This window comes from Esox lucius, chromosome 5 (assembly GCF_011004845.1).
Source record: "Esox lucius isolate fEsoLuc1 chromosome 5, fEsoLuc1.pri, whole genome shotgun sequence".
NCBI lineage: Eukaryota > Metazoa > Chordata > Actinopteri > Esociformes > Esocidae > Esox > Esox lucius.
In genome coordinates this window covers 16,750,594-16,777,160 of record NC_047573.1, presented here as the reverse complement: position 1 = coordinate 16,777,160, position 26,567 = coordinate 16,750,594, and the positions used below count along the sequence as shown (strand labels likewise).

Sequence of the window (26,567 nt, the reverse complement as noted above, 5' to 3'; positions counted from 1 at the left end):
AGAATGATGATTATGATTAGTGATTCAGAGCCGTAATGTTTTAGTCTGCTGTGCAGATCAGATTATGTAACAGCAGTAAAGAGGCTGTGCTCTGCTGTCCAGATCAAAAGCAGAGTGGATAGTTACTTAAATGTAAACCGATTTAAACATGTGTGCTCACTGTTTACGATCAGTGTTTTCTCTTTGCGAGGTGCTTATTTCAGCATTTTCCCTAGAAGAAGTGTGGTATATTCATGTAGGAAGACAACCAGGGGTTGTGGTACATTGCCTACATCACAGCTGAGAACTGAGAACTATTAAACATTGTTCCCCAGCGCAGTAGAACAGCGTGTTTTTGTTTCCTCCTCATAATGTGGTCTCCATGCTACAGTTTTCAGACAATATGCCTTCAAGTTTTGAACCACCTGGTTTGAAATCTACGTTGTGTAGCGGTCCTCTTCAGCCTGGCCGTTCCCTAAGGGTTGTCCTCCCTGTGTTTCCCTGGCTCAGCTAATCAGCATTGAGCTGAGGGGAGGCATATGCTGCCAGCTCTGATGCTGCCTCAGCATCCTAGGGCGAGGGGTGGGTGAGGGGTGGGGGGTGAGAGAGTTAAAGAGAGCGATGGGGAGATTCGGGGGGGGTAGAGAGAGAGGGAGGGAGGGGGAGAGAAAGAGAGAGCGGGGGGGAGAGAGAGAGAGAGAGAGAGAGAGAGAGAGAGAGAGAGAGAGAGGGAGGGAGGGGTGAGAAGAGAACGAGCAGTGAAAGCGACAGTGAGTTCTAGACTGCAACGCGGCAGCAGTGTCTCAGCTTCGTGAAGAACAACCAGCAGAAGGATCGTCTGCCAGGAAGAGGGAACTGTATTTCACCAAAAGACAGGAGAAGGGGAGGGGTCAACCTGTTCAAGCCCACCCCCCTGGATGATGTCACGGCAGCGTTGATCTGAATCCGGCATCACTCCACCGCCTCTCTCTGCCACCGCTGCTGCCCCAGGGATTACTGCTGTTGTTGTTTCTGAGGCCGCTCTCTGGCCCACTCGTCTGAGCTCCCATAGTGCCGCTGTGTCTCTACTCTCTGGCCGCGCTCCAGTTTCGCTTTACCTGGGCTTCCTTCTCTCTCGGACACACAGAAGCGGGGTGTATGTGAGGATTGTTTAGTGGATAGGAACGCGAGGGCGTGCACGCGTGTCATCAACCAGGGACAGTGTGTAGAAGCTCCATTGGCTTGATTTAGTCACCCCCCCCCCCCCACGACCCCCGGCGTCGCCCCCCTCCCCTGGTCCCGGCAGCGAGGGGGCGCTGGGCCATGTTTAAGGGGGGGCCATGAGCCCGGGTTGTATGCTGCTGTTTGTGTTTGGCTTCGTGGGGGGTGCCGTGGTCATCAACTCTGCCGTGCTGGTCTCTCTGTCTGTCCTACTGCTGGTGCATTACTCCGTCTCTACTGGTCTGCCTGCCCTCCCCAGCCTGACGCCAACCAGCAGGTACCGGACGTGTCTGTGTGTGTCTGTGTGTGTCTGTGTGTGTCTGTGTGTGTGTGTCTGTGTCAAGCCTGACGTGACCCAGCAGGTACAGGACATGTCGGGGTGTGTGTGTGTGTCCTACCAGCAAGTAACTGTGGATGGGAGTGGTGACTCTTCCCTCTTAAATTACCTGTCATTTCATCTGCTCGTCCTTCTGACCAACTCCCTGGCTCAGCTGTCATTGTGTCCTTCATCCCTGGCTGAGTAAAGCCAGTTGCCAGGCTGTGAGCATGTGGTCTGTGGTTTGCTGTTGCTGTGAAACCGTCAGGTGTTATTGGTCTGAAAGTAGGTCAGGAAAGAGAGAGAGAGAGAGAGAGAGAGAGAGAGAGAGAGAGCTCCTCAGCTAGTGGATAGTCTCAAACATACTCATCTCCATTTTAATATTACAGTGTATTTACCTTTATGTAGTTAATCCTGTTGAGGTACAAAACATCTCTTTTACAAGAGGGTCCAAGTTAGCTGCGATCATTTTCCATGTTTTATAACAACTGTTGAATATTTCTGTGAAATGGAGGGAAACATTTTTCAGGGCGGCTGGTTTCTCTCAGATGTGACAGTAGTGACCGTGACCATGTTGGCCCTGAGTTTGACCTCTGAGGAGTCTGCGTGTCCGTCTCTGTTTCTCTCTTCCTTTCTCTCTGTCGCTCTCATTCTGTCTCTTTTTGTCTCTGGGTATCAGCCTATAGCGGTGTGCCTATTGTTTATGTGCTGCTACCGTTCAACACAGCCTGCTCTTTTGAACAGGGGAGCCTTTGTTTCTGCCTACTGTATCTTTCTGATAGCTACTCATTGATGTGGCCGGGTTGATATTGTGAACTACCACTGATGATCAGAGGCTGACCATGTTTCTCCTATTCCGATCCAGCTGGGAGGAAAGGCTGCCGGACAAAAACGTGTACAAAGTTACACCTGGAGCATGTAGGCTAACTCAGGGCGGCAGGTGTTTGAGTAACCCTTTCGTGTCGCCAGATTACCGAACTGTGACCGCTGAGTTGACGTCGATGTGGTGAGGCCACTGTGCGCACGCATACTGTGTTTTGTGGGGAGGTAGCGACGCTAGCAAAGCCAGGTCTGTCAGTAAGGACATGGAACAGAAGAACCACTACTGTGTGAATGTAGAAGCTCAACAGTCACCGGCCTGATATAGCCACACTGTGTACTGGGAGAACAGTGAATCACAGGGGCGTGACATCTAACCAACCCACTCTGAGGTACCTCCTAACAAACTCTGTGATTGGCTTGTCTTTTCCGCACCAGCTTCAAGGGCCTGTGTGAAGGTGTCGTATGACCGCCGGTCTGCCGTGTGATGTGTTTAGGTCACTAGCGTTATCCGTGCAGCAAGGTTATTGATGAGCTTCTAATGACTTCCGATGGAGGTCACGCAGTGTCAGACTGTTATATAAACCACACCACCAAACGCTCCATACCCAGAACGCCATTGTTTTTCTGTATCCAGGAAGGAGCGTCCAATCTCCATGGGATTGTTCTCGTTACCGGGAACTGATTTGACCCCTGACCCGCTGCAAGACCCCACGGAAACGCCGTCTGAACCATGGAAGCATAACGACCTGAATCACCCGCGCTCCAACACCAGCCTTAAGGTAACAACATTCCCTACTACGTGTCAGTCACCTCTCCGAGGCCTGTCATTGGTCTAACATGCTGCCACTCTTGGATACCGCCGGCCTGTTTTCGCCGTGCGAGTTGAGTAGGCACTCCTTGGTTTGAATCAGGACCGGCTGCGTGAGAAGGTGACGTAAACACCGACCTGACCACCACTCTCGCCACTCCTCCTGGCGTTTCCCAGGAACCTGAGGGCTGACGTATGGCAGGTCAAGGGTCATTTGGCCCAGAGTCGATGGTGTTTGCCGGTGTCACTCTGCCAGGGGCTGAGAAGGCGTCTTGAATAGGAAGCTTGATTCAGTGTGTCGGCAGTACCAAAGCACCATTGACAGGGAGACTTCAGTGTGCCTGGAATTAGTGTGTGTGTGTGTTGGGGGGGTGGCTGAGGGCCCGGGGGGTGGCTGAGGAGGAAGTGGTACCATTTGGGGCCGGGAGCAGGGGAAGACAGGAATGGAGGAGAGAAAACAGGAAGACCGAGGAGCTGCTGGGACCTCCCTGTGGTTGCCCATAGAAACCACACTGCCAGCAAAACCCTGTCGTGAATATTAATTTGTGCTTCGCTAATTACCTATTAATTTGTAGTAATATTTTCCCGCTCATGGTGAGAGTGATTCAGACACTGGGAGGAAGTCTGACCCTGGCAGTAGTTGGAAAACAACATTTAACGTAGGACTGGAGACCATGACTGCAATGTAATCTACTGGGGTTTAGACTTTCAGCTCAGCCTTGGTTGCTACTGAATCAGCCCTATAGACAATGCTGGTGTCAATGTGGATCTCTCATGGGTTGTTTTTTTTTTGTGCACAACCACACACACATTCTCACTCAACCTTTCAACCGGACTCCCACAGTTCAGACTCACAGCAAAACCTTTGTTTCACCCTCTGACTCACCATTTCCCAAAGATCTATACAGTTTTTGTTTACACTCTTTTTTTCTTTTTTCATCTAGTCTTTCTATCTCACTTTCCCCTTTTCCCTAATCACCACCAATCTTTCTCTCTCTGATATGTGCACACACAAACAAAGCAACTAACAGTGTCTGGTCAGGAGGTCTTTGTTGCTGTTGTCATGGATGAAGTCTGATTTATCAGTCAGAAGGAGAAAAAGGAATCCCTAGGCTCTGACAAGTACTACTATGGCAACAGTAAAGAGGATGATGCTGGCAAGGGAAGTGGAGGTTGAATTATCCCACGGGTAGAAGAACGATGTGTATGGAAGCTGATAACATAATACCTACCAATAATAATGTGTTGTGGAGGTTTTACTACGTCACTGGTAACTTTTTTGTAAATAATTTTAATAAAAATTCTAAAGTTATTACATCATTAGTTGGTATTATGATATTGGGTTTTTTACATAATTAGCTTCTAGACCAGGGCTGCCCAACCCTGTTCCTGGAGATCTGCTGTCCTGTAGGTTTTCTCTTCAACCCCATTTGGGACGAACCTGATTTAAGATTTTTATCTAGTTATTGATTAGAATCAGGTGTGCTAAATTCGAGCTGGAGAGAGAACCTCCAGGACAGTAGATCTCCAGGAACAGGGTCGGGCAGCCCTGGTCTAGATCATGGGATAGTCCCACAGATAGAGGGGGAAGAATGAGACAACACCAGACTACAAAATAATAGTTGTTCTGTTTGCATCCTTTGGAGAAATATGTTTTGCTGAACAACTACAGGAACAGAAGGGTTAAAATTAAGAGACCACTGCAAATTTAATGCTTCTGTTCATCACTCAAACTTTCCTTTTCAACTTTTTTGGAAAGAAAAAGGTGCAGTGGTCTCCTAATTTTGTCTGGAGCTGTATATATTTATAATATTTTTATATTTGTTTTTTACATCTTCAATTCTATCCATTCTGATTGTACTTTATTCTAATCTTGTGGCCTGTGAAGTGCTTTGGCGATGTGAATCAGTCAAATGTGGCTCTAAAAAGGGACCCTTGCTGTATTTTCTTCTTTAACCCAGTTGGGGACCCCAGATTCCCTGAGCAGAGGACAGGTGCTTTTGGCCAGTCAGCAGGCTGAACAGAACCAGGTCCAAACCACCATGTCTTTGTCATGGCCTGTAGTTGCTGTGTTGTCGTTGACACCTCGTCATAGTAGATTAATCTACGTGCCTCATAGAGCAATAGTGTCCTGCCTGCTGCATGTTACCTAAACCTGTCACTCACCTGGCGGAGCGTATCATCCGGGGACTGAATCCAAAGTGGACCATATTCCCGTTGTACTCTGCCAAAAGTAGTACTCTGCACAGGGGATGTGATACCATTTTGGATGCACCCCACTGTATCAGTGGTAGCGAAGGCTTGCTACGAATGCTAATTAGAGCGATTTTTGCTTTAAACCAATAAACTAGCCTTAGCAATAGACTTGACTAAAACATTGTTTTCTACTGTGTGCTCTAACAACTTTTATTTTGTAGATGTTTTTTTTGTTTTGAGCGACAGGTGTCTCATCCTGAGTAGCAGTTTCTCAGACTGTTTACACAGGATGCCCAATTAGGTTATTCTATTTTTACTATTTGTTTTTCTATTTTTTCTATCACTTAAGAAATGTTCAAGCTAAATGACCTCTTTTTGTGTACTTTGTGTTTTTGGTTTGTTTTATGATCTTTAATTCTATTTTCTTGTAGCCTAAACATTCAGGATAATTAGTGTTCAGTTTGTCTTAGTGGGCATTAATGGTTGTTGCATTAGATACACCTTTTCTTTTACATGTTAGCCTTTTTCTTTGTTGGATAATGAAGCTATTTGTTGCTTTCCAGCCAATGTGACTGTGATCCTTCTGTCTTATTTCTTTTCTTCCTCCGTTTTTCTTTGTCTTCCTCCTGCTGCTCCTGTTCTTTCTGTTCTGTAGGATGAGATGTCAAATGTTAGCCATGGAGACTCCAGTTCCCACAAGACCATGTCCCCTAAAGGGGCCTCCAAGGCAGGAACCCCATTTGGGTTTCAGGCTCAAGGAGGTTCCAGAACATCCTCTCAGCTGGCTGGCTCCAAATCAGGCGCCCCTATGTCTTCTCAAGGTGGGGAGTCAAAGCCCATTACCCCCATGTCCATGCAAAGTGGCGGTCACCAATCTGTCTCCCCAGTGTCCTGTCAGGGAGCTGGCTCTAGTTTGGCCACTCCCATCTCTTCCGAAGGCAGTGGACTGATGTCGGCCATGTCTACTTCTACGTCTGACGTTACCATGGCGTCCGTGGGCACACCTCTCACTGAGAATTTGGATGACGTGGGCTCGAGTCTGAACAGGAACCTGGACCGAAACGACAGGAAGCAGAATTCCAGTAAGAACGCCACGCTACAGGAGAAGGAGGAAGAAAGGGACTCAAAACTGAGAGGAGGTAGGACACATGGTTAGAGTCAGTCCTGTCGCTTCTGGATGAAGCGCTGGGATGACACGGGGCTTGGGCTTGTTGTTCTGAAACCTGCTCAAATAGGTTTGATATTGCATTGGCCTAACCGCGGCATTCACCGTGTCAAACGTAGTCCATGTCCTACCGTCTAACACGTCCTCTGTCCTCCAGACGCTGCCGATAAGGACACCGGGCCGTCGGAGGTGCAGGCCATCATAGAGTCCACTCCGGAGCTGGACATGGACCTTAGTGGCCACAGAGACGCCAGGTGGGTTCAACCAGGGGTGTCCATCTCTGCCTGTGAACTCCGTCATCATGTTTGATTTAAACTGCGCAGAGCCAGAGATGTGTGGTTGTGTGCAGAGAAAATACGCTGCATCTGGATTGTATTCAGCCCCCTTCCCTTTTTCCAGCCTTGTTCTAAAATGGATGTTCCTCATTAATCGACACGCACACTGCCCCATAATAACCCCTGAAGAAACCTTGTGCTGACAGATTAATATTCACCCCAGTCTGAGGTCCTGTACACTCTGGATTAGGTTTTCTTCAAGGACCTCTCAGAATTTAGCTCGGTGCGTCTTCCTCACCAGTGTCACCAGTTTTTACCGTAGGGATGGAATCAGTCCGGTTGTGTGCAGTGCCTTGTTTATTCCGGGCGTAGCATTCGGAGCTGTGGTTGAAGGAAGAGGGTCTGAATAAGTACACTTCATGTCTACACAAACACTACACCAGAACTCAAATGACCCGCCTCCCTCCGCCCATCTCCTGTCACCCAACTCCTCCCTTTCTCCATCCATGCATCCCTGTCTCCAGTACTCCTACCAAAGGCGAAGGCATCGAAAACCTGGCTTTCGACAGGAACACGGAGTCTCTGTTTGCGGAGCTGTCCTCGGCAGGGCCCGACATGGAAGTAGACATAGCAGACATGGACGAGGGTGCTGACCTGCTGGGTAAGACCGCTACCCTAGACACCTGGCACTCGCCTGCAGTGGTTAGAGAAAAGTGTATTCCTAAATAATGTTCATCATTAATCAGGTCTTAATCAAGTCCCAATAATATAGAAGGTGAAGCTCATTTAACCCTGTGCTGTAACAGTGAATGTGTAGCAGAGGGAGCCCCTTAAACCGCTGGATCGCCTTGGGTCATGGCCCCGTATTCTTTCCACGCAACGACCACATCCGTCTTGTCGGAGTCAATTGCAGTTTTTCATCTCCTGCATTCTGTACATGCTTCTCAGATTATGGCTAATCCTTAAATCATTGTGAATGATGATGAGAATGTTGAATGGATCAGGGTTCACGGACATTTCTGTCACCATTGTATTCCAAGACAATCATCTCATTCCCATGCTGTGGGGAAATCTGGAGAAATCTGTGTCTCCTTTAGCATGTACTAGGATGGCCTCTCCTTTCAACAGAAAAGGTTGATATTGATATTTTTTCCCCACATCACATTCAGCATTTCTACACCACTGCTTACCTCATGTTGTTATTTCATTCTTTTATTCGTTCCTCACTCTTTCAGAGGAGTTTGCTGGTGTGTATCAACAATTCCATGTAGTCCCTTCTTTTTAGCTCCTGAACTGTATCCAAAATTAACATTTGGGTCTTCCATTAGTTGTGTTTGTAGGTTAATGTACCTGTCCAGTAGGCTAGGGGTCCCAGTAGGCTAGGGGTCCCAGTAGGCTAGGGGTCCCAGTAGGCTAGGGGTCCCAGTAGGCTAGGGGTCCCAGTAGGCTAGGGGTCCCAGTAGGCTAGGGTCCCCATAAAATACCGGTGGAGTCTGGTTCTGAGCTGTTAAGTGATCTTGTGAAGTTAATCAGTTTTGTTTTTCACCTCACATTGCCAGCATGGGTGTCAGACTCAGACCTTACCTTCCTGGGTAAGATTGTGTGTATCATGTTGTTTTTTCTGATATTCTACTTGCTACTAGCTGGGTGATTTCCATTTCTGATGTATTTTGTATTTTTATGTATTTATATTACTTATATTTCCTGTTTATCCCTTCTTTTCTTCCTAACTCTGCAAAGGTATGGGTCGTGAAGTGGAGCATCTAATCCAAGAAAACACTCAACTGCTGGAAACCAAGTTAGTAGTGTTTCCAATCACCAGCATCCATGCTAAAGAAACCCAACACAAAGAACGCTTAGTTATGCAATAGACAGCACACTACTGCCACCTGCAGTTCATTGAGGGATTTAGAGTTCATCAAAGGCATTTTACCCAGAGAGAATGGTGTTTCGTAAATGGGGACCTGGGAACCCAAAAGCGGTGGACATTTTAGTTTTTGTTCTAGCACTACTGACCTGATTCCTTTAATCAATGGTTGGGTGATGAGTTGAGGAATTAAATCAGGTGTGCAGCATTAGTGCCAAGGACAAAGACAACAGTAGGTGACCTTTAAGGACCAGTGTTTAGAAGCAGTGAAACGGTTGTGGTCTGGTACCTGCTAGCTCAATGGTGGCTGTGAAAATAATATTTTCTTATGACTCAAATGACTGAAAGGGTGTGTAGAGACTTACGGTCTTGCTGATTTAATATTTGTCCTTTTGTTACATCAGAAATGCATTGAATGTGGTGAAGAACGACCTAATAGCGCAGGTGGATGAACTGTCCTGTGAGAAGGAGGCCCTAAAGGGAGAGCTGGAGGCAGTAACGCAGGCCAAGACCAGACTGGAGGAGAGGAACAAGGAGCTGGAGGAGGAGCTCAAGAGGTCTGTCTCTATTGCTCGGTTCTCTCTCTGCAGATGAATACTGTGTCCCCGTGCTTTTCACGTGTCTGTGTGTGCTCAGTGTTTGTGTTCAACACATGAGTGTGTGTGTTCCTCTCTTAGGGTTCGGGCTGAGGCTGAGGAGGCCAAAACGAACACCAAGACTGAGAACAATGAGGAAGAAGTAGGTTTTGTTTGTGTTTCTGTGCGCGTGTGTGTGTGTGTGTGTGTGTGTGTGTGTGTGTGTGTGTGTGCGTGTGTGTAATGGTGGTGCTGATACCATGTCTTGCAGGCAGATGTTCCCACAGCCCAGAGGAAGAGGTTCACCAGAGTCGAGATGGCCAGAGTGCTGATGGAGAGGAACCAGTACAAGGAGAGACTGATGGAGCTACAGGAGGCTGTTAGGTGGACAGAGATGATACGGTGAGAAGACACCAGGCATCATTTGTTATTCATTAAAATGCATATGAAAATACAAAACGTATAGGTTTTACTGTATAGAAACTCAACACTATATACACAGTCGTATTTGGACGATTGGCTTAATGGGTGTTTTTCGGTGTGTTGCCATAGCATTGGTGCTGGCATAATAGATATGTCTAGCCTTAATTCTGTGATAGCATTTTGAGTATGTTGGTGGTGTTTGTCAATGTGAGAATCAAAGAAATGTCAAGATGATGAGAAATCTTTGAAAAGCATAGCCAAAACCATAGGCGTAACAAAAACAAGATTTTGGAGCATTGTTAAAAAGAAGGAACCTACTGGTTTGCTCAGCAATTGTTAATGACCTGGTAGGCCAAGGAAGATCTACTGAGGATGGATGAGGAATGCCAACCATGAATTTTAGACAAATTAGTTTGAGGGAACTGGAATGTTTTAATGCTCTCCAATGTTACTTTCTAGTGAAAGCATCACTGTCATTTTAGAGCATTTGGCAGTATCAGAGCATTTTTTAAATATCTGGCAGTATTAGAGCATTTGGCAGTATTAGAGCTTTATTTTTAGAGCATTTGGCAAATGTTCGCCTTCAATGGCCGCTGGTTCACTTTTGTAGGCTTCTTTTGCCAGAGGAATCCCAATTTCAACTGTATAGCACAGTAAGTCAGTAAAACCTAATATATTATTTATTAAAAAAAATGTATCAATATAATTTTTTTATCAATGATGTGTTGTCATTTCTCAATGGTAAAACCAGTGTGCACAAACACAAATACTTAAAAATTAAGTTAAAACACAGTGCATTTTTTATCTGGAGTATAGAGCTAAAGCATAAAAAAAAGGCTACTCTCTCAATGATTTCAGAAGGTTATGCTTTTGTTTATTGAATTTTCTCTCCTGTGTGATTGTAATTGGTTGGGTAACAAGACTGTTTTTCTCTCTGCTGAGCAAGGATGACTCATTAAACATGTTATTCTCTACCTCGCAGAGCGTCCAGAGAGAGCCCAGCTGCTGCAGACAAGAAGAAATCCAGCATCTGGCAGTTGTAAGCGTTCCCTTTTTGTTTGTACATTTACTACTACATCGATACAACCCTTCTTCTGCCTGTACTAGTTTTGGCAGTACATTCTATATCTAAAAGCTTAGTTTAAGCATTGTAGTACTGATAATAATTTCATCTGTTTCCCCCTTTGTTTTCATCACCAGTGTGTAGGTAAACTTTGACATGTTAATGGGTTTTCTAACAAACCAGGGAGAGCCAGGTGGATCAGAGAATGGCTTTTTTTAATGTCTCATTTTGTATTTATAAAGAGTCGGGATTGAGTTCACTCAGTGAATTCCCCCAAGCGAAGGCAGCGCCCAAACTCTGCTTCAGATATTCAGACATGATGTGTAAGCAAGCACACTGTAGTGTAGTGCATATATTCAATACATTTCACTGAAAATGTACCTGAAAAATCAGTTTCTGATCTAGGCTCTCCCGGTTGAGTATCAGCAGTTCTGGTGTGTGGTTAGTTTCTGAACAACAGGACTGATGCATCTGACTAATGGTTTTTTGGGGCAGAGGGTAAAGTATGACTTTGTTGGTGGGGTGTAACGTGATTGCTGGAGAAAGGTTGCAGTGTACATTTCAAATGCATGTTTATTCATGAAGACATTCTGTCTCATGTTGCCCTCTGCTCCTTCTCTCTTTTATGTCCTGCCTTTTTGTTGTTGTTGTTGTTTTGTTGTGTGTATGCAGAAGGTGTGTTAAGAGGGTGTGGTATGGGGGAAGGGGTTGGCTTGAGATGGGGAGAAAGAGAGCATGATGAGGTGGGATGGATAGTTACTGGGTCTTGCTCACTAAGATGCCCCAGGTTAATTCTTTGACATACTTCTTCCTAATAAAATATTATTATTATTTCGAGCGGTATTCCTTCAAAAGCCTTAAGCTAAAGATGCTGTTCAGTATTTATGACGTACACATTTCTATTATTTCTTTTTGCCGGTCTGCGTAAGCGTAGAAGAGCGAATGTCTCTTACTGACTGACTGACTACCCCTTGTTAAATAGCATAGTGGTTAGAGAAGCGGACTTGTGAACTATAGGTCCCGAGTTGGTATCTCCTCACAGGCAAAGCGATGTACGCGTTATGAATTATTCCATATAGATGAAAACTTTGCGGGCTAAAACCGTTAGTATCTACTTTATAGTAAGCCTGAAATAAAACAGTTTACTGTTATTTTGCGACGGTTTCTGGTGGATTTTCGAAGTATGCATCCGTGCATGCGTTTTGGGTCAGGATAGACAAACACAGTAGTTACGTTATAGTAAGCCTTAACTGACATGGAATAGTTCATCTTCAGTCTCACTAGCAATTGCTCAATTCTTATGATTATTTCTAGGAAGTTAGTCGATACCAGTAAGCCTATTACTGGCTAATAAGCTGTTAAAACGGCCAGTGGCACAAGCAATACAGTTCATAGACGCTATTTGTGGTGGATGTAAAATTAATAAGAAACGTTAGTCAGTTTAACACAATCCCCAATGGAGTCTAGCGACTGCTGAAACGTGTAATGCCGTGGCGTAGTGGTTAAAGACAGTGCCTCATGTGGAAGACCTAAGTTCGAATCTATTGAGAGCAACGACATTATTAGCTAGAGAGACCAAACAAACTTTTTCACATTTTCAGACTATCCCAGCTAAAAATGCTTTAATGTGTATGGACTGATGGCATCAATTTGCATTAATTAACCCAAAAATAGTATCTGTTGAAGCTTGAGGTACTAAACCAACTTTGTTTCAATTGGTTAGGCTGTGCCAACTTAAAAAGCTATATCAGTTATCAACTACGGCAATAAAAATGTGCATACATTTTCATAATGACCATTAATTAACCCTAAAACAGTATCTTTGAACCATTTAAGCTAGCGACAAAACTTTTTTTTTTGTCTTCCTCCATATGTCTGCTATTCAACTGTCAAATCAGAATTCTTCCAGTACCACCCATAACTTATTTAGAAAGCATTACAGCAAACCCCAGGAAAAGTCTAGTTGTATTCCAGAATCATATATTGTTGTCTGTGGGCCATATCTGTTTCTGGCCGTATAGATATTTCACTGTTAATACATATCAGGAAGTAGTTTGACGTCACTCTGGCTGACTGATATTTAAGGCTTGCGTGTAGCTGGTGTAATCATCACCAGTGTGTGTCTGTGTCGTGTTCTTTGTGGACTCACTAACTGCCTGGTTGGCGTTACAGTATTAACCAATGCATTCCCTGCCCTCCCGTCCTCTTTAACATCACTGAGCGGAGACCTGCTTGCTGTGAAACCATGCTTATGGTCTGAGGTCTCATCTAGCCAGTTGGATTAAGCTTCTTTGCATCATGCCGTTGGGAAAAACTGTATTCCAATCTGGCCGGTTTTCCATGTATGGCTCTGGATTTGGGAGGGGGGACCAGCTAGGCGTTTGTGTGTTGTGGGAGGGGGGACCAGCTAGGCATTTGTGTGTTGTGGGAGGGGGGACCAGCTAGGCGTTTGTGTGTTGTGGGAGGGGGGACCAGCTAGGCGTTTGTGTGTTGTGGGAGGGGGGACCAGCTAGGTGTTTGTGTGTTGTGGGAGGGGGGACCAGCTAGGCGTTTGTGTGTTGTGGGAGGGGGGGACCAGCTAGGCGTTTGTGTGTTGTGGGAGGGGGGACCAGCTAGGCGTTTGTGTGTAGTGGAAGGGGGGACCAGCTAGGCGTTTGTGTGTTGTGGGAGGGGGGACCAGCTAGGTGTTTGTGTGTTGTGGGAGGGGGGACCAGCTAGGCGTTTCGGGAGGGACCCTTGATCATTCATCCTGTAAACCCTGCCGCCCGACCCCCGCTGCTGCTCTGTCCGCATTTCTATATGTGTCTTTGTGTGCTCTTTCTTTCCACCTCCTCCATCCCTCCATCCCTCCCTCCCTCCGTCCTCCAGTTTCAGCCGGCTGTTCAGCTCGAGTGGCGGCGCGGCCAAGAAGCCATCGGAGGCTGCCCCGGTGAATGTGAAGTACAACGCCCCCTCCTCCCAGGTCCAGCCCACCGTGAAGAAGAGGAGTGCAGCGCTGCAGCAGTTGCCCAGTGACAAGAGCAAGGCCTTCGACTTCCTCAACGAGGAGTGAGTCCTGGACGCGCCGCCTTCTACCGCACCCCCGTTTCACCCGGCGCCTGGGGAAGTGGTGCTCATCCCACAAACTGGGTGCTAGTTAGCAACGTCCTTCAAACGGCACACAGGGACATGAACACAAGATCACCCGAGATCAGCTGACTGTGTGGATGAAGATAAGTCCTGGAGTAGCCCTTCAGGACGAACATACTAACTTAAGTCGCTCTGATTGTCCCTCCCCAGGTCGGAGGCGGGCAGCATGGTGTCTCGTAGGGAGCAGAAGAGAGCCCAGTACAGGCAGGTGAAGGCCCACGTTCAGAAGGAGGAGGACGGCAGGGTGCAGGCCTACGGGTGGAGCCTGCCACAGAAGTTCAAGGTATGAGAGGTCGTTCAGGCTGTCTGACCTGCCTGTATACGGGTGTTCTGACCGCGCCCTTCTATTACAGGTGGCCAACGGAGGTCAGACGTCCGAGAACAAGATGAAGAATCTCCCCGTACCCGTCTACCTTCGCCCGCTGGACGAGAAAGATGCTGCCATGAAGGTGCGTGCGCGTTAGCGGGCGTTAGCGGGCGTTAGCGGGCGTCCTCCTGCCTCTATACGCCTCCCTGCTCGTTGCGTGAGGGTTACAGTGTCTCCTCCTCTGTAGCTGTGGTGTGCCGCCGGCGTGAACCTGTCTGGGGGAAAGACCCGTGACGGGGGGTCCATAGTGGGAGCCAGCGTGTTCTACAGCGACCTGAGCAGCCCTGGACCTGAGAGTCCTCGCAGGAAGACGGGATCACAGAGCAGTCTGGACAAACTAGACCTGGACCTGAAGGTACTGACGCGCACACCCCGCCCACGCACACACACATTCTTAACCCAGAAGCATTTCTCTTCCTGGCCTGGCCATCTGTAGAAATTGAATGCGCAATCAGAGGCGTAAAAAGTACAATGTAAATGAAATGTACTCTGCAGTGTTCACCAGTTAATTAGGACGTTTCTAATTAAGAGCTACATGGCCAGGTAAGGGGCGTTTGGAACTAACCGGTGACCTTAATTGATATTCAGTTTGAATACATTACGTTGTAGGATGTCAGCCACGCCTGGTTAAGTCCACCGTTCCTTGGTGTAGCCGGTGTTAAATGGATACCTAGTTATCCAAGGAACCAGTGAGACCATGCTGAGAGGACCGCTTGTCTCCTGGAAGGTTGAGGATGTTTATTAGTCGGTGAAGCTGCTGTGTGTGTGTGTGTGTGTGTGTGGGAGCAGGAGCAGGAAAAGGAGCTCCGTCATCATGAGGAGCTGTCTTCTCTGGTCTGGATCTGTACCAGTACTCAGTCCACCACAAAGGTCATCGTCATCGATGCCAACCAGCCTGGGAACATCCTGGAGAACTTCTTTGTCTGTAACTCCCACGTCCTGTGCATCGCCAGTGTGCCAGGTCTGTGACCGTCTGTCTGCGCCTGTCTTTCATGTGAACACTGAAGGCAAAGCTAAATTAGTTTTTGATTTGAGTCTGTTTGTGTTCATGTTCTGTGTGTGTCAGGTGCCAGGGAGACAGACTACCCAGCAGGGGAGGAGGTTCCCCATGGCCTCGAGACCTCGGGGCCTGAGAGTGGACCCCAGGAAGCCAGCTCAACCCGTAGCGGCTCTGGGGGCGAAGCGGGAGTGCTGGCAGGAATCAATGTGGTTGGCTGCTCTACCGAGGGAGCTGTGGCCACGCCCCAGACAGCAGGCGCCGAGAACGAGACGGATTCAGGTGAGAATTCCACCCCCCCCCCAACACACACACACACACACACACACACACACACACACAATTCATGCTGTATTGGGCCTCCCTCACCCATCTCCTCCTGGGGTAGACTCCAAGGCAGCGGAGGAGGCCACGGAGGCCACGGAGGCCAGCGCCGGTCCAGCAGGCCCAGAGCATGACAGGACTCAGAGGGGAGTTTACACTGAGCATGTCTTCACGGACCCCCTGGGCGCTCAGAACACCGGTCCGGCAGACACTCCAGCCAACTACACACAGAGGTATGGGACACACACACACACACACACACACACGCACACACACAAGTTTGTACAGCTACCCTCATGGGGACCAGAAAATAGAAATTCCATGCTCCCTTGCCCTAATCTTAACCCTAAACCTTACCCTAAACCTAACCTTAACCTCAATAAAGTAACATTTATGTCTAAACTTTACCTAGATGTAATGCCTAACCTTAAACATAACCAACAATGCCTGGACCTTGAAGAAACCCCCAATTATTACTATAAAATAAATTGTAAGTTTGACCCTAAACCCTGAGCCGGACATTGACCCTAAACCCTTTTGCCTCACGGGGGCCGGCCAGAGGTCCCAATGAGTCCAATTTATTCTGGTTTTACTATACTCGTTGGGACACACACACAAATACTCACACTCGCACCCAGACAGCGATAATAGGGTCTGGTTTGTGCCCTCAGAGAGTGCGATCTTGTGAAGGATGGCGTCAGCTCCAACCCTAACCCAGAGGAACAGGACCTGATGAGAGAGGAAGCCCAGAAGATGAGCAGTGTGTTGCCTACCATGTGGCTGGGGGCACAGAACGGATGGTGAGACGCCCCACCGAGCCCCTGCCACTCAGCGCCAAGCTGCCAGTAGAGCGGAAAGGTGTCTGTGTGATAACCCGGTGCTTTGTGGTGTGTGTGATAACCCGGTGTGATAACCCAGTGCGTTGTGGTGTGTGATAACCCAGTGCGTTGTGGTGTGTGATAACCCGGTGCTTTAAGGTGTGATAACCCGGTGCTTTGTGGTGTGTGTGATAACCCGGTGTGATAACCCAGTGCGTTGTGGTGTGTGATAACCCGGTGCTTTAAGGTGTGATAACCCGGTGCTTTGTGGTGTGTGTGATAACCCGGTGTGATAACCCAGTGCGTTGTGGTGTGTGATAACCCGGTGCTTTAAGGTGTGATAACCCGGTGCTTTGTGGTGTGTGTGATAACCCGGTGTGATAACCCAGTGCGTTGTGGTGTGTGATAACCCGGTGCTTTAAGGTGTGATAACCCGGTGCTTTGTGGTGTGTGTGATAACCCGGTGTGATAACCCAGTGCGTTGTGGTGTGTGATAACCCGGTGCTTTAAGGTGTGATAACCCGGTGCTTTGTGTGTGTGGTTTAGTGTGTACGTGCACTCGTCCGTGGCTCAGTGGAGGAAGTGCCTCCACTCGATCAAGCTGAAGGACTCCATCCTGGGCATCGTCCATGTGAAAGGGAGGGTCCTGGTGGCTCTGGCTGACGGAACGCTGGCCATCTTCCACAGAGGAGTTGGTGAGGAACCACCGCTTTCCATGTCTGTCTTATAGTACTCTGTCTCCAAAGGAATCGTTCAGGACTAAGTCATTATCTACGTCACCAGTGACTGAATACAATTCTCCTTTGTGTACACTTAAACGAAGTAAGATTAAGATTCTTGAGTCAGTGCCGAGTGTTTTCTGACATCTACCGGAATAACCAACATGTTAACTTTACCATTAGACCCTCAGTAATTATTCTAACTACAGTTAGCCAAAACAAATGAACATTGGTTCATCTAACTGAGGAGTAGATGGAGTTTGTAGATAAAGGGGAAACTCTCCCATTGAGGGTCAGCCTTTGTGAGCCATCCTGTACTGTCATACCATGATCCTATGTGAGGGTGTGAATTAAAGGATTCCTGTTTTACTTCTTGTTCCCAGACGGCCAGTGGGATCTGACCAACTACCACCTGTTAGACCTGGGCCGACCCCACCACTCCATCCGCTGCATGACCGTGGTCCATGACAAGGTCTGGTGTGGCTACAGGAACAAGATCTATGTGGTCCAGCCCAAAGCCATGAAGATCGAGGTACGCCTGACCCTCTTTGAATACACAGAGATCCAGCCTGACCACGGATTAGATTTGTAACCTCCTTCTCTCCCCCCCCCCCCCCCCCCCCCCCCCCCCCTCCGTAGAAATCGTTTGACGCTCACCCCCGTAAAGAGAGCCAGGTGAGACAGCTGGCCTGGGACGGCGATGGGATCTGGGTGTCCATCCGATTGGACTCCACCCTGAGACTGTTCCACGCCCACACACACCAGCACCTCCAGGATGTGGACATAGAGCCCTACGTCAGCAAGATGCTGGGTGAGCGTCATGTGTTGTCTCTCAGTACGCCCAGGCCAAGGTCAACGGCAGCACTGTGTCCACACGGACCTGGCCCCATTCTGTCAGAGAGTTCCATCGTTCGGAGTTTCGTTGACGTGGCGGAAACCGCTGTCTCTGAGAGTCCAGTGTGTCCCGTGTTTGAGGGACACACTTGTGCTCAGATCTGGTTCCTGAGGCAGCTTTGGCATGTGGTCTGTCGTCTTAATTGGCCTGGTGGTCAAAATAATGGGCGACCTGGCTCGACCTGGAGAGTCATGAACCTAAGCATCGGAAGTTAATCGGAAAGAAATTGCTGAGGAACCACAACTTTGTGGAAGCAGCTGCTTTCAGTGTGCTTTGTATCACTTAATTATGGAAGTGTGTTTTGGCAGTAGCCTGAATGCTTAAAAACAACACTTGTATTAGAAGTGTTGTTGATTTTAGTTGATTTTGAATGGTAGTCATAGCATTAGCAAAAAATGAGTAACCTACAAGAAATGCAGACCAAAACATCCTTCTTTATTCATTTATCTTTATTGAAGTGTGTGTATTTGTTGTTTCTCAGGTACGGGGAAGCTGGGCTTCTCGTTTGTCAGGATCACAGCTCTTATGGTGTCCTGTAACCGGCTCTGGGTCGGCACAGGCAACGGAGTCATCATCTCTATACCTCTCACTGACAGCAAGGGTGAGTTATGTTTGTTTTTCTGTTGGTCTGTCAGTAAGCATCCTTTTATGTCCCCACTCGGTATATTTCCCTCTCTCTTCCACATTGAATCCCCCTGTGTGTTTCCAGTCAGTAAGGTAACAATGTTGAATCCCACTGTGTGTTTCCAGTCAGTAAGGTAACAATGTTGAATCCCACTGTGTGTTTCCAGTCAGTAAGGTAACAATGTTGAATCCCACTGTGTGTTTCCAGTCAGTAAGGTAACAATGTTGAATCCCACTGTGTGTTTCCAGTCAGTAAGGTAAGTGTTGAATCCCACTGTGTGTTTCCAGTCAGTTAGGTAACGGTGTTGAATCCCACTGTGTGTTTCCAGTCAGTAAGGTAACGGTGTTGAATCCCACTGTGTGTTTCCAGTCAGTAAGGTAAGTGTTGAATCCCACTGTGTGTTTCCAGTCAGTAAGGTAACGGTGTTGAATCCCCCTGTGTGTTTCCAGTCAGTAAGGTAACGGTGTTGAATCCCCCTGTGTGTTTCCAGTCAGTAAGGTAACGGTGTTGAATCCCACTGTGTTTCCAGTCAGTAAGGTAACGGTGTTGAATCCCACTGTGTTTCCAGTCAGTAAGGTAACGATGTTGAATCCCACTGTGTTTCCAGTCAGTAAGGTAACGATGTTGAATCCCACTGTGTTTCCAGTCAGTAAGGTAACGGTGTTGAATCCCACTGTGTTTCCAGTCAGTAAGGTAACGGCGGGGCCTGGGAAACCAGGTGGAGTCATCCGTGTCTACAGCGATGAGAACAGTGACAAGGTTACCGCTGGGACCTCTGTACCATTTTGCTCCATGGCTCATGCTCAGCTCTGTTTCCATGGTCACCGGGATGCTGTCAAGTTTTTCACCGCGGTCCCAGGTAACTCCTCTTCTGCTCCTCCCCCTGTTCCTCTCCTTTTGCTCCTCCCAATATTTAACCGGATGAAGCTCATTCCCCTCCCCAGGTCAGGTGATTTCATCAGGTTCAGGTGGAGGAGCAGAGGTTGGGGGTGAGAAGGGGGCAGGGGAACACCCTCAACAGCTGCTACAGAAGTCTGTCCTGGTGATGAGTGGAGGAGAGGGCTACATAGACTTCAGGATGGGTGAGCTGACATGTCTGTCAGAACAGGCTATTACACTCAGTATTTTGTAGGGCTAGAAAACATATGGATTTGTATGTATTGAACTGGCTTAATAATTGTCTGTCTCTGCGCGTGTCTGTCTCTGTGCATTTGTAGGTGACGAGGCTGGGGAGAGTGAAGAGCCACTAGATGAGCCCACTCTGAAGCTCCAGCCATTCCTGGCCAAAGCTGAGAGAAGTCACCTGATTGTCTGGCAGGTCATGGATAGTCAGGACTGAACTTTAACTCCTGACTTCTAATCTCTAACCTTGCCACAAAGAAGAGTGAGATGGACCTGCTTGTAGCAGGAACAACATGTCCAATCAGATTCACCCTTCTGCATGTTTATTTTAAAAGAATCCTCAAATGTTGTTTGTCTGTTTTTGTTTTACAGTTATTTCATTTTACTGATTGGATTTTAAATCCAATACATCCTGTTGCTCTTCTATCATCATCATTATTATTATTCCATTGATTATTATTATTACTAGAATTACTATTATGGAAAACATTTATGTTTATTTAATTTTCTTAGGTATTGTTTAGCCCATTTTCCATTGGTTTTCCATTGGATGTGTTGTGGAATTCTGGCCGTGTACTGTGTAGGGATTGGTGGTATCAATGTCTTTGGCCTCCTCTTTGCTTTGTTTCAATAAAGGGCAGGATGGGCAGGGGGGAGAACTGTACAAGACACTTGCACACATGAGAATAAGAACACTTTATTGGTTATTCTGTGTTTGAACTGAAAAACCAAATCAATCTCATGATGTCCCAAATCGTCCAGTAAGAAAGCATGGATTACAGAACAATCCAGAACATGCCTCTTGATTGTATGCAAGACAGTTAATCAGTTTTCTGAGTTTTCTGGACCTGGATGTTGTCTTCTGTGACTGGGCTTCTTATGAGGCAAAGCTAACAGATCACAGGATAATCATGCCTAGAGCTACAGTGGCAGATCATCTTCCCTGGGGTAATTTCTGACATGTTTGCAATGATTGAAATAGGAAGTAGAGATGGATGTGTAGATTAGTCGTTATTACCTCACTGAAGGCAGGGAGGAAGGCAGCTTTGCAATTTAAGGTTTGGAATAGGACCACTCCAAAGTTTAAACGGCGCCTCTGTCCTTAAGGTTTAAACGGCGCCTCTGTCCTTAAGGTTTAAACGGCGCCTCTGTCCTTAAGGTTTAAACGGGGGCCTCTGTCCTTAAGGTTTAAACGGGGGCCTCTGTCCTTAAGGTTTAAACGGGGGCCTCTGTCCTTAAGGTTTAAACGGGGGCCTCTGTCCTTAAGGTTTAAACGGGGGCCTCTGTTCTTAAGGTTTAAACGGGGGCCTCTGTCCTTAAGGTTTAAACGGGGGCCTCTGTCCTTAAGGTTTAAACAGGGGCCTCTGTCCTTAAGGTTTAAACTGGGCCTGTCTTTTGTTTCCGGGTGGCTGCTATCCTGTCTTCCTTCTCTTCCACCAGCTACAGCTTGCGGACTCTTTACTAAATGAATGGCTGCCTTAGTTTTGAAAGTAAAAATTGTTTAAATGGAACTACATTATGGACCTTTTGAAGTGTAGCAGAGTATTTATTCTTATGTGAAAGAATGTTACAGAACCAGTTACCAAAGGAATAATAACTTAAATTAATCAAAATAAAAATGTGCTGCCTTGTAGCAGCATGTTCAGACCCATTTCTCTGTAGATACAGTCACATTTTGCCAGATAGTCTTTGTTATATGGCCGTGTACAGATAGAGTATTTTTTAGCTGTCTTCTCTAAAATGAACTAAGATCATTCTCTTAGAGCCAAGATGTGAGAGTGTACAATAGCCAGCTTCCCTGCTGGTTGAATCTCTCTTACCCTGGTGAATGTTACCCATAGGCACAGATCTAGAAACGTTTTACACTATTGCGAATTCCGTTGTGCACCATTAGTGGCCACATCTTCCTTCTACATTTTGTACACTAGGGGGCGAGGTGGCTGTGAACTCTGACCAGACAGGATCCCTCCTGATAGGAGACTTTTAAGCCTATTTGTACTATTCACTTTTTGTATGTTTGTCTTTTAGGCTAATCTCTGTGGTTGGGTCTTAAATGACACGTTGTTGATTCCCCATCTCGTACACTATTTTTGGCTGGGATGGTTGAAAGAGGTGTACTAAAGAAGGAAGGTTTCATTTGAACCTGTGTCTTTTGACTAAATACCAGCAGGATGTGCTGATGTGTGTTATTCTGGTGTGTGTGTGTGTGTGTGTGTCTGTGTGTCTGTGTGTGTATCTTAAGGAGATGAGACACCTCATATCATAGTCTAGCCATTTCAGTATTTATTTCTATGAAAGAGCTTTTGCAGTTCAGAATGTAACTTTGTACAATACGAATGAGAAAATATATATATGAATATAAATATGTATATGAAACATTGAAATGGCTTGGGTTTATTGTTCTGACAATGAATGTTATTAAAATCATTGGAATGGTCAATACATGAGTGGTTTAATTGAAGAGAGAATATCTACTGAGCTATGCACTATCCGTGGGGAGAAGCTGAGTGCTCTGGATTGAAGTTATCCTTAGGCACAGATCTAGGGCCAGTTATTTACACAGAATCCTGAATTACTCCTGGGGTGAAATGTGTAAAACTGATCTTATATCAGGGCCACCTTCTGACTTGTCTTTCTATGATTACTGTTCTCCCTGGTAACTGTGCAGGCATCGTCCATGTACTGCTACAGCGTATTCATCTAATTCTTTTAACAATCAATTAAATTGACTTGTGTGGGAAAACAATTGTGTCCTTGTTGTTTTTGGGTCTTGACAAGATCAGGAACGTCTGAATATGAGGACGTGAAGTGAATCTCTCTGGCCCCTGGTAGTGCAGTGGTTAAGTTACTCCAGATGTCATTGAGGATGGGGGTTTGAATCCCCTGGGAATGGTCTGGACCCTTGGAAATGGTCTGTACCCCTGAGAATGGTCTGGACCTGTGGAATGGGCTGTGGTATTGTTGAAATAAGGAAAGGCCACAATTTCAAATTGGTCTTCAGGAAATTGGGATGGGAGAAAAACTTTGTAAAATAAAAATGTTGATGACTATGATGACTAGTTCTACCTTTCAGCCTCTTCAAAGTGCTCAATGGTCTCACCTTTTGTGATCAGCTCCAATTAAGCTTAAATTCATAGTTATGAAAAGTGATGTTAATCCATAAATGAATGTTTCCAGTTACAATTAGTGATATAAAACATGAAAGGCTACATGGATAAATCTGCTCAAACCACCCTATTTTTATTAATACATATTTAGCCAGACATCTGTCAGATGAGTTTATGCTATACAGGTATAGTAGGCTTTTTTTAAATGCTTGGCTAATGATGCTATTGATAACCCTTCCCTGTGGGTGAGGTAGAACATTAAAATGACAATGTGAGCTGTAGCCAGAGCACCGGAGAATGACATTGGTGGCTTTTCCTTTGTTTCTGTGAAGCACTGCAAAGTGAAGGTCAAGTGTTACTCCTGAAAACACTGACCCTCTCTCTGGCCTGCTCTTATTCTCTCTCTAATGCTCTGCCACAGTATCGATTTGCATTAAGCTGGGCAAAAAAACAACATTTAGCACAGCTCGGTCTCACGTTGCCTGAAATAATATCTGTCTGCCCATAGAAACTGGATAGCTGATAACCTTACAAGACCAGACAGTAAGACTGTAATCAATTCCATATCTCAATTTCAATGTAGTATGCAATACTTTCCCCCATAATATCTAGACCTGTAGCTTAGCCTACTGCAATGCTGCAGGCTCCATTTCACCCAAACAGAGAATCCTACTAAGAAAAACATTTACATGTTTCCTGCCACCAGGTGTCAGCGTTGGCCTACATTCTGTTGTCATGTGAAAGGTGACATTACTATGGCAGAAAAAGCCCTCCTTACCATTTCACTGGCTTTTAACTGTTATTCATGGCTTCAGTGTTCCATGTGATTGTCTGAGGCTGAAACAGTGGAGAACACTACATATATAAACGCAATAAGGATTTCAGAACATCCCTTTTCAGAAGTCAGAGTGAGAGGATCTGTAGCTGGTGACCTTGAAGTCACGTGGATGGCCGGTAATGATGGTTGTGCAAGCCCACGCTGCCCCACAAATGACCACCAGTTTCAGTAGTGTGTACACACACACACGCACGCGCGCGCGCACACGCACACACCCCCCCCACCCCCTCCCTCCTACTCACTCAGGGTTTAGTGGTTATGTAATGAGGCAGCTGGTGTCTCGAAGGGAGGCTGGGTGGGTCCTGGCTCCATGTCCGGCTGCCCCTACCTCGGCACACAACATCACCCGCTGCTCAGGCCTCTCTGGGCCTACGGGCCCACAACACTGCGGGTTTAGGTTTTCTATTTCTGGAAATTGACAATATCTCCAGGGGCATGAAACCAACCCTCTCTATAGGCTGCAGAGAATGTGAGGTGTGTGTGTGTGTGTGTGTGTGGGTGGGTGTTAGTGGGATGACCGTATGTTACATTGTGGGACCAGATGGGTGTAACGAGGTGAGTGCTGAAAGTTGCAAGGAATAACTCATGTCATCAAGATATTACGCTGTCAACAGTACCCTGGTCAGAATAAGACATGTCACCCTGTAATATTGGAACCGTTCATCCGTTCATCGTGAGCTACACGTCCACCCGCTCAGCGCGCTGTGTGTCTGTGTCACAGTCATCATCAGATCAGGCATTCAGACCGTGTCACCAACCCCCCCTGGTGGAAGCAAACACAGCTGCAGTCTTATTTCCACCGGCTCTGTCTGTCTGTCTGTGATGTCAGTGTTCCTCCCTCTGACGCTCCACAGCCAGCCCTGTCACCCAACACCATTTGCCAGTGCGATCAGAGCGTGTGCGTGTGTGAATCTGAGGATGTGTGTGCAGACATCAAAAGGTCTGCTAGAGACAGTGTCTGGGAGAATGAGCTGCAGCGTACAGACTGCCTGCCCAGGGCTCATTTGCTCATACGTTCAGTTTTTTTTTCATTTTAGAAATAAAATTGATTCTTATAAATACATTGGAATGTGTCTTAGGTCAGGTGTTGAAAACATCCTTCACCTGCTCTATAAAGAATCAGTGTTTGCTGACCCTGCCCTAAATTAGGACCTAAAAATGGATGCCATGGACAGATGAAATTCGGTTGGGTTTGCCTTTCGTTTGCTTCTGCTGGGTTTGTGAAATAGAACACCCCCTCTTCCATACACTCTGATATTTGTGAAACAGGCCACTAGCACACAAAAGCTGCCCAGAGTCTGTTTGAAGTAATGCCAACATCTAAAGTCAATATCCAATTTCAGCTGGCATGTCCTTATTTCAAGGTCTTTTCCTCTGTCCTGCCTTTGAGCAAATACGTTTAAAACTCTAAAAATAGATGTTTTCCCTGATTGTGGCTAAGGAGATAGCCACGAGGTTGGAGTAGCTACCAGAGGTGTAATTTCAGCCCCTGAAACTCTGCAGAGTGCTGTAACACTCAAATAGGCCGCCTCCAATTAATCAAAATATGTTCCAGGGGATTTGCAAAGACTGTGTCATAGAGAGAACTTGGCAAATATCTTTAGGTACAAACATGGACCATTGGAGGAGACTAGATTCTAGGTAAAAACCCTGCATGAACTTTATGTGCGTGTTTTTGTGTTTTTTTATGCTTGCTGCTGCAATTTTCCTAACTAGAGGGAGTTAAGCATGAAAACATATCTGCATAAATTAAAAGATCAGAAAAGGAAGCTTGTAGATAAAATGACTGTGAACAGCCTATCATTTTATGTAAAACAGCCAAAAATAATGGGAAGTTATTTTGCTTGAGGAAAGAGATTGCTCTAGATTGGCTGTTTTGAATGTGGATGATAAATGTTTAGAATGCTTTGACATTTGCTGCTGAGTCACAATGACCCCACAGAAAAAAACAGACCAATTTATCTGTCAGACAGACAAATCATAACCTTTTCAGCTATATTGAGTTTGAAAAGCACTAAACCTATTAACAACACAAAGGTTTACTTTAAGGTTTACTCCTTGGATTTCCCAAGAGTGTTGTGAAAGTTGTTTAATTAAGCAATAAGGCCTGGATACAGACCTTTGCCATTGTACAACTGTCATGTACAATGACAGTTGTCATTGTACATATTATTGTACATATTAGTTTATAATAGCAATAAACCCTTAGGTCCCTTATTGCTATTATAAACTAACTACCAACACAATTAAAACAGTAACAATAAATGTTTTGTCATACTGTCATGCTCTCGCGTACAAAAACCTTTAGCCAATCAGCATCCAGGATTCAAAACACTCAATTTACCATTCCTAATATTGACCAATGAGCACATATTCATGGACTTTCAAAACAAATGTAGCCCTGTTGGTGCTGGCTTTTAACAAAATACAGCCCATCCACAAAATGGTCAAATGGTCCCAGTTTGACTTCAGTTTGTGAATGGCATGTTTGATTCCAACCAACCACTATTAACCAAGCACTGTATATTCAAACATGTCAAAGTAGGAAGGCATGGTTAGGAGCAGTATTAACAGGGATGGCTGTCCGAACCGAAAGCTGTTACTAGTCCCTCTAACAGGCCTGAGGTTCTGACCCTGTGGCGAAGTGGGACAGAGCGACCGACAGGAAAAAGTAAGTCAATCCCTTGTTATCAGGTTTTCTCTGACCCACTTCCGTCTGCTCCTCACCTGGCCAACAGAGGAGGAAGACCATGGTAGAGGGGACGAAGAGAGGGGGAGGTGAAAGGGGAAGAAATGGAGTTAGGATGGTGGTTGGAGGAATGCAATGACACAGAAATGACTGAGGGGCCACCACCTGCACAGTCCGGAGGCTAAACGCCCAGTCATCTGAAACACGTCGTAGTGAGGACCACGGCTGCAGGACAGGGGGAGGGAAAC

The 26,567-nt window shown here is 46.4% G+C and overlaps 1 protein-coding gene across 9 annotated transcripts in view; it reads left to right on the top strand.

Annotated features, from left to right (window-relative positions):
• Positions 1-22,431, top strand: part of spag9b (sperm associated antigen 9b) — a 39,332-nt gene extending 16,901 nt beyond the window's left edge. The window contains exons 1-27 of one of the 9 annotated variants that reach the window (XM_010895465.5): positions 731-1,456; positions 2,952-3,096; positions 5,087-5,155; positions 5,977-6,460; positions 6,644-6,740; positions 7,286-7,422; positions 8,502-8,559; positions 9,033-9,185; positions 9,306-9,366; positions 9,475-9,605; positions 10,609-10,665; positions 11,362-11,364; positions 13,558-13,737; positions 13,969-14,101; positions 14,172-14,267; positions 14,373-14,540; positions 14,975-15,146; positions 15,252-15,464; positions 15,571-15,739; positions 16,178-16,306; positions 16,871-17,019; positions 17,427-17,575; positions 17,683-17,854; positions 18,420-18,539; positions 19,249-19,422; positions 19,508-19,645; positions 19,781-22,431. In XM_010895465.5, coding sequence (XP_010893767.1) covers positions 1,299-1,456; positions 2,952-3,096; positions 5,087-5,155; positions 5,977-6,460; positions 6,644-6,740; positions 7,286-7,422; positions 8,502-8,559; positions 9,033-9,185; positions 9,306-9,366; positions 9,475-9,605; positions 10,609-10,665; positions 11,362-11,364; positions 13,558-13,737; positions 13,969-14,101; positions 14,172-14,267; positions 14,373-14,540; positions 14,975-15,146; positions 15,252-15,464; positions 15,571-15,739; positions 16,178-16,306; positions 16,871-17,019; positions 17,427-17,575; positions 17,683-17,854; positions 18,420-18,539; positions 19,249-19,422; positions 19,508-19,645; positions 19,781-19,902 — 3,837 coding nt within the window. In that variant the 5' untranslated portion in view covers positions 731-1,298 and the 3' untranslated portion in view covers positions 19,903-22,431. The other 8 variants (XM_020046546.3, XM_010895461.5, XM_010895460.5 and 5 more) reach the window with 8 other exon arrangements.
• Positions 22,432-26,567: the final 4,136 nt, after the last annotated feature.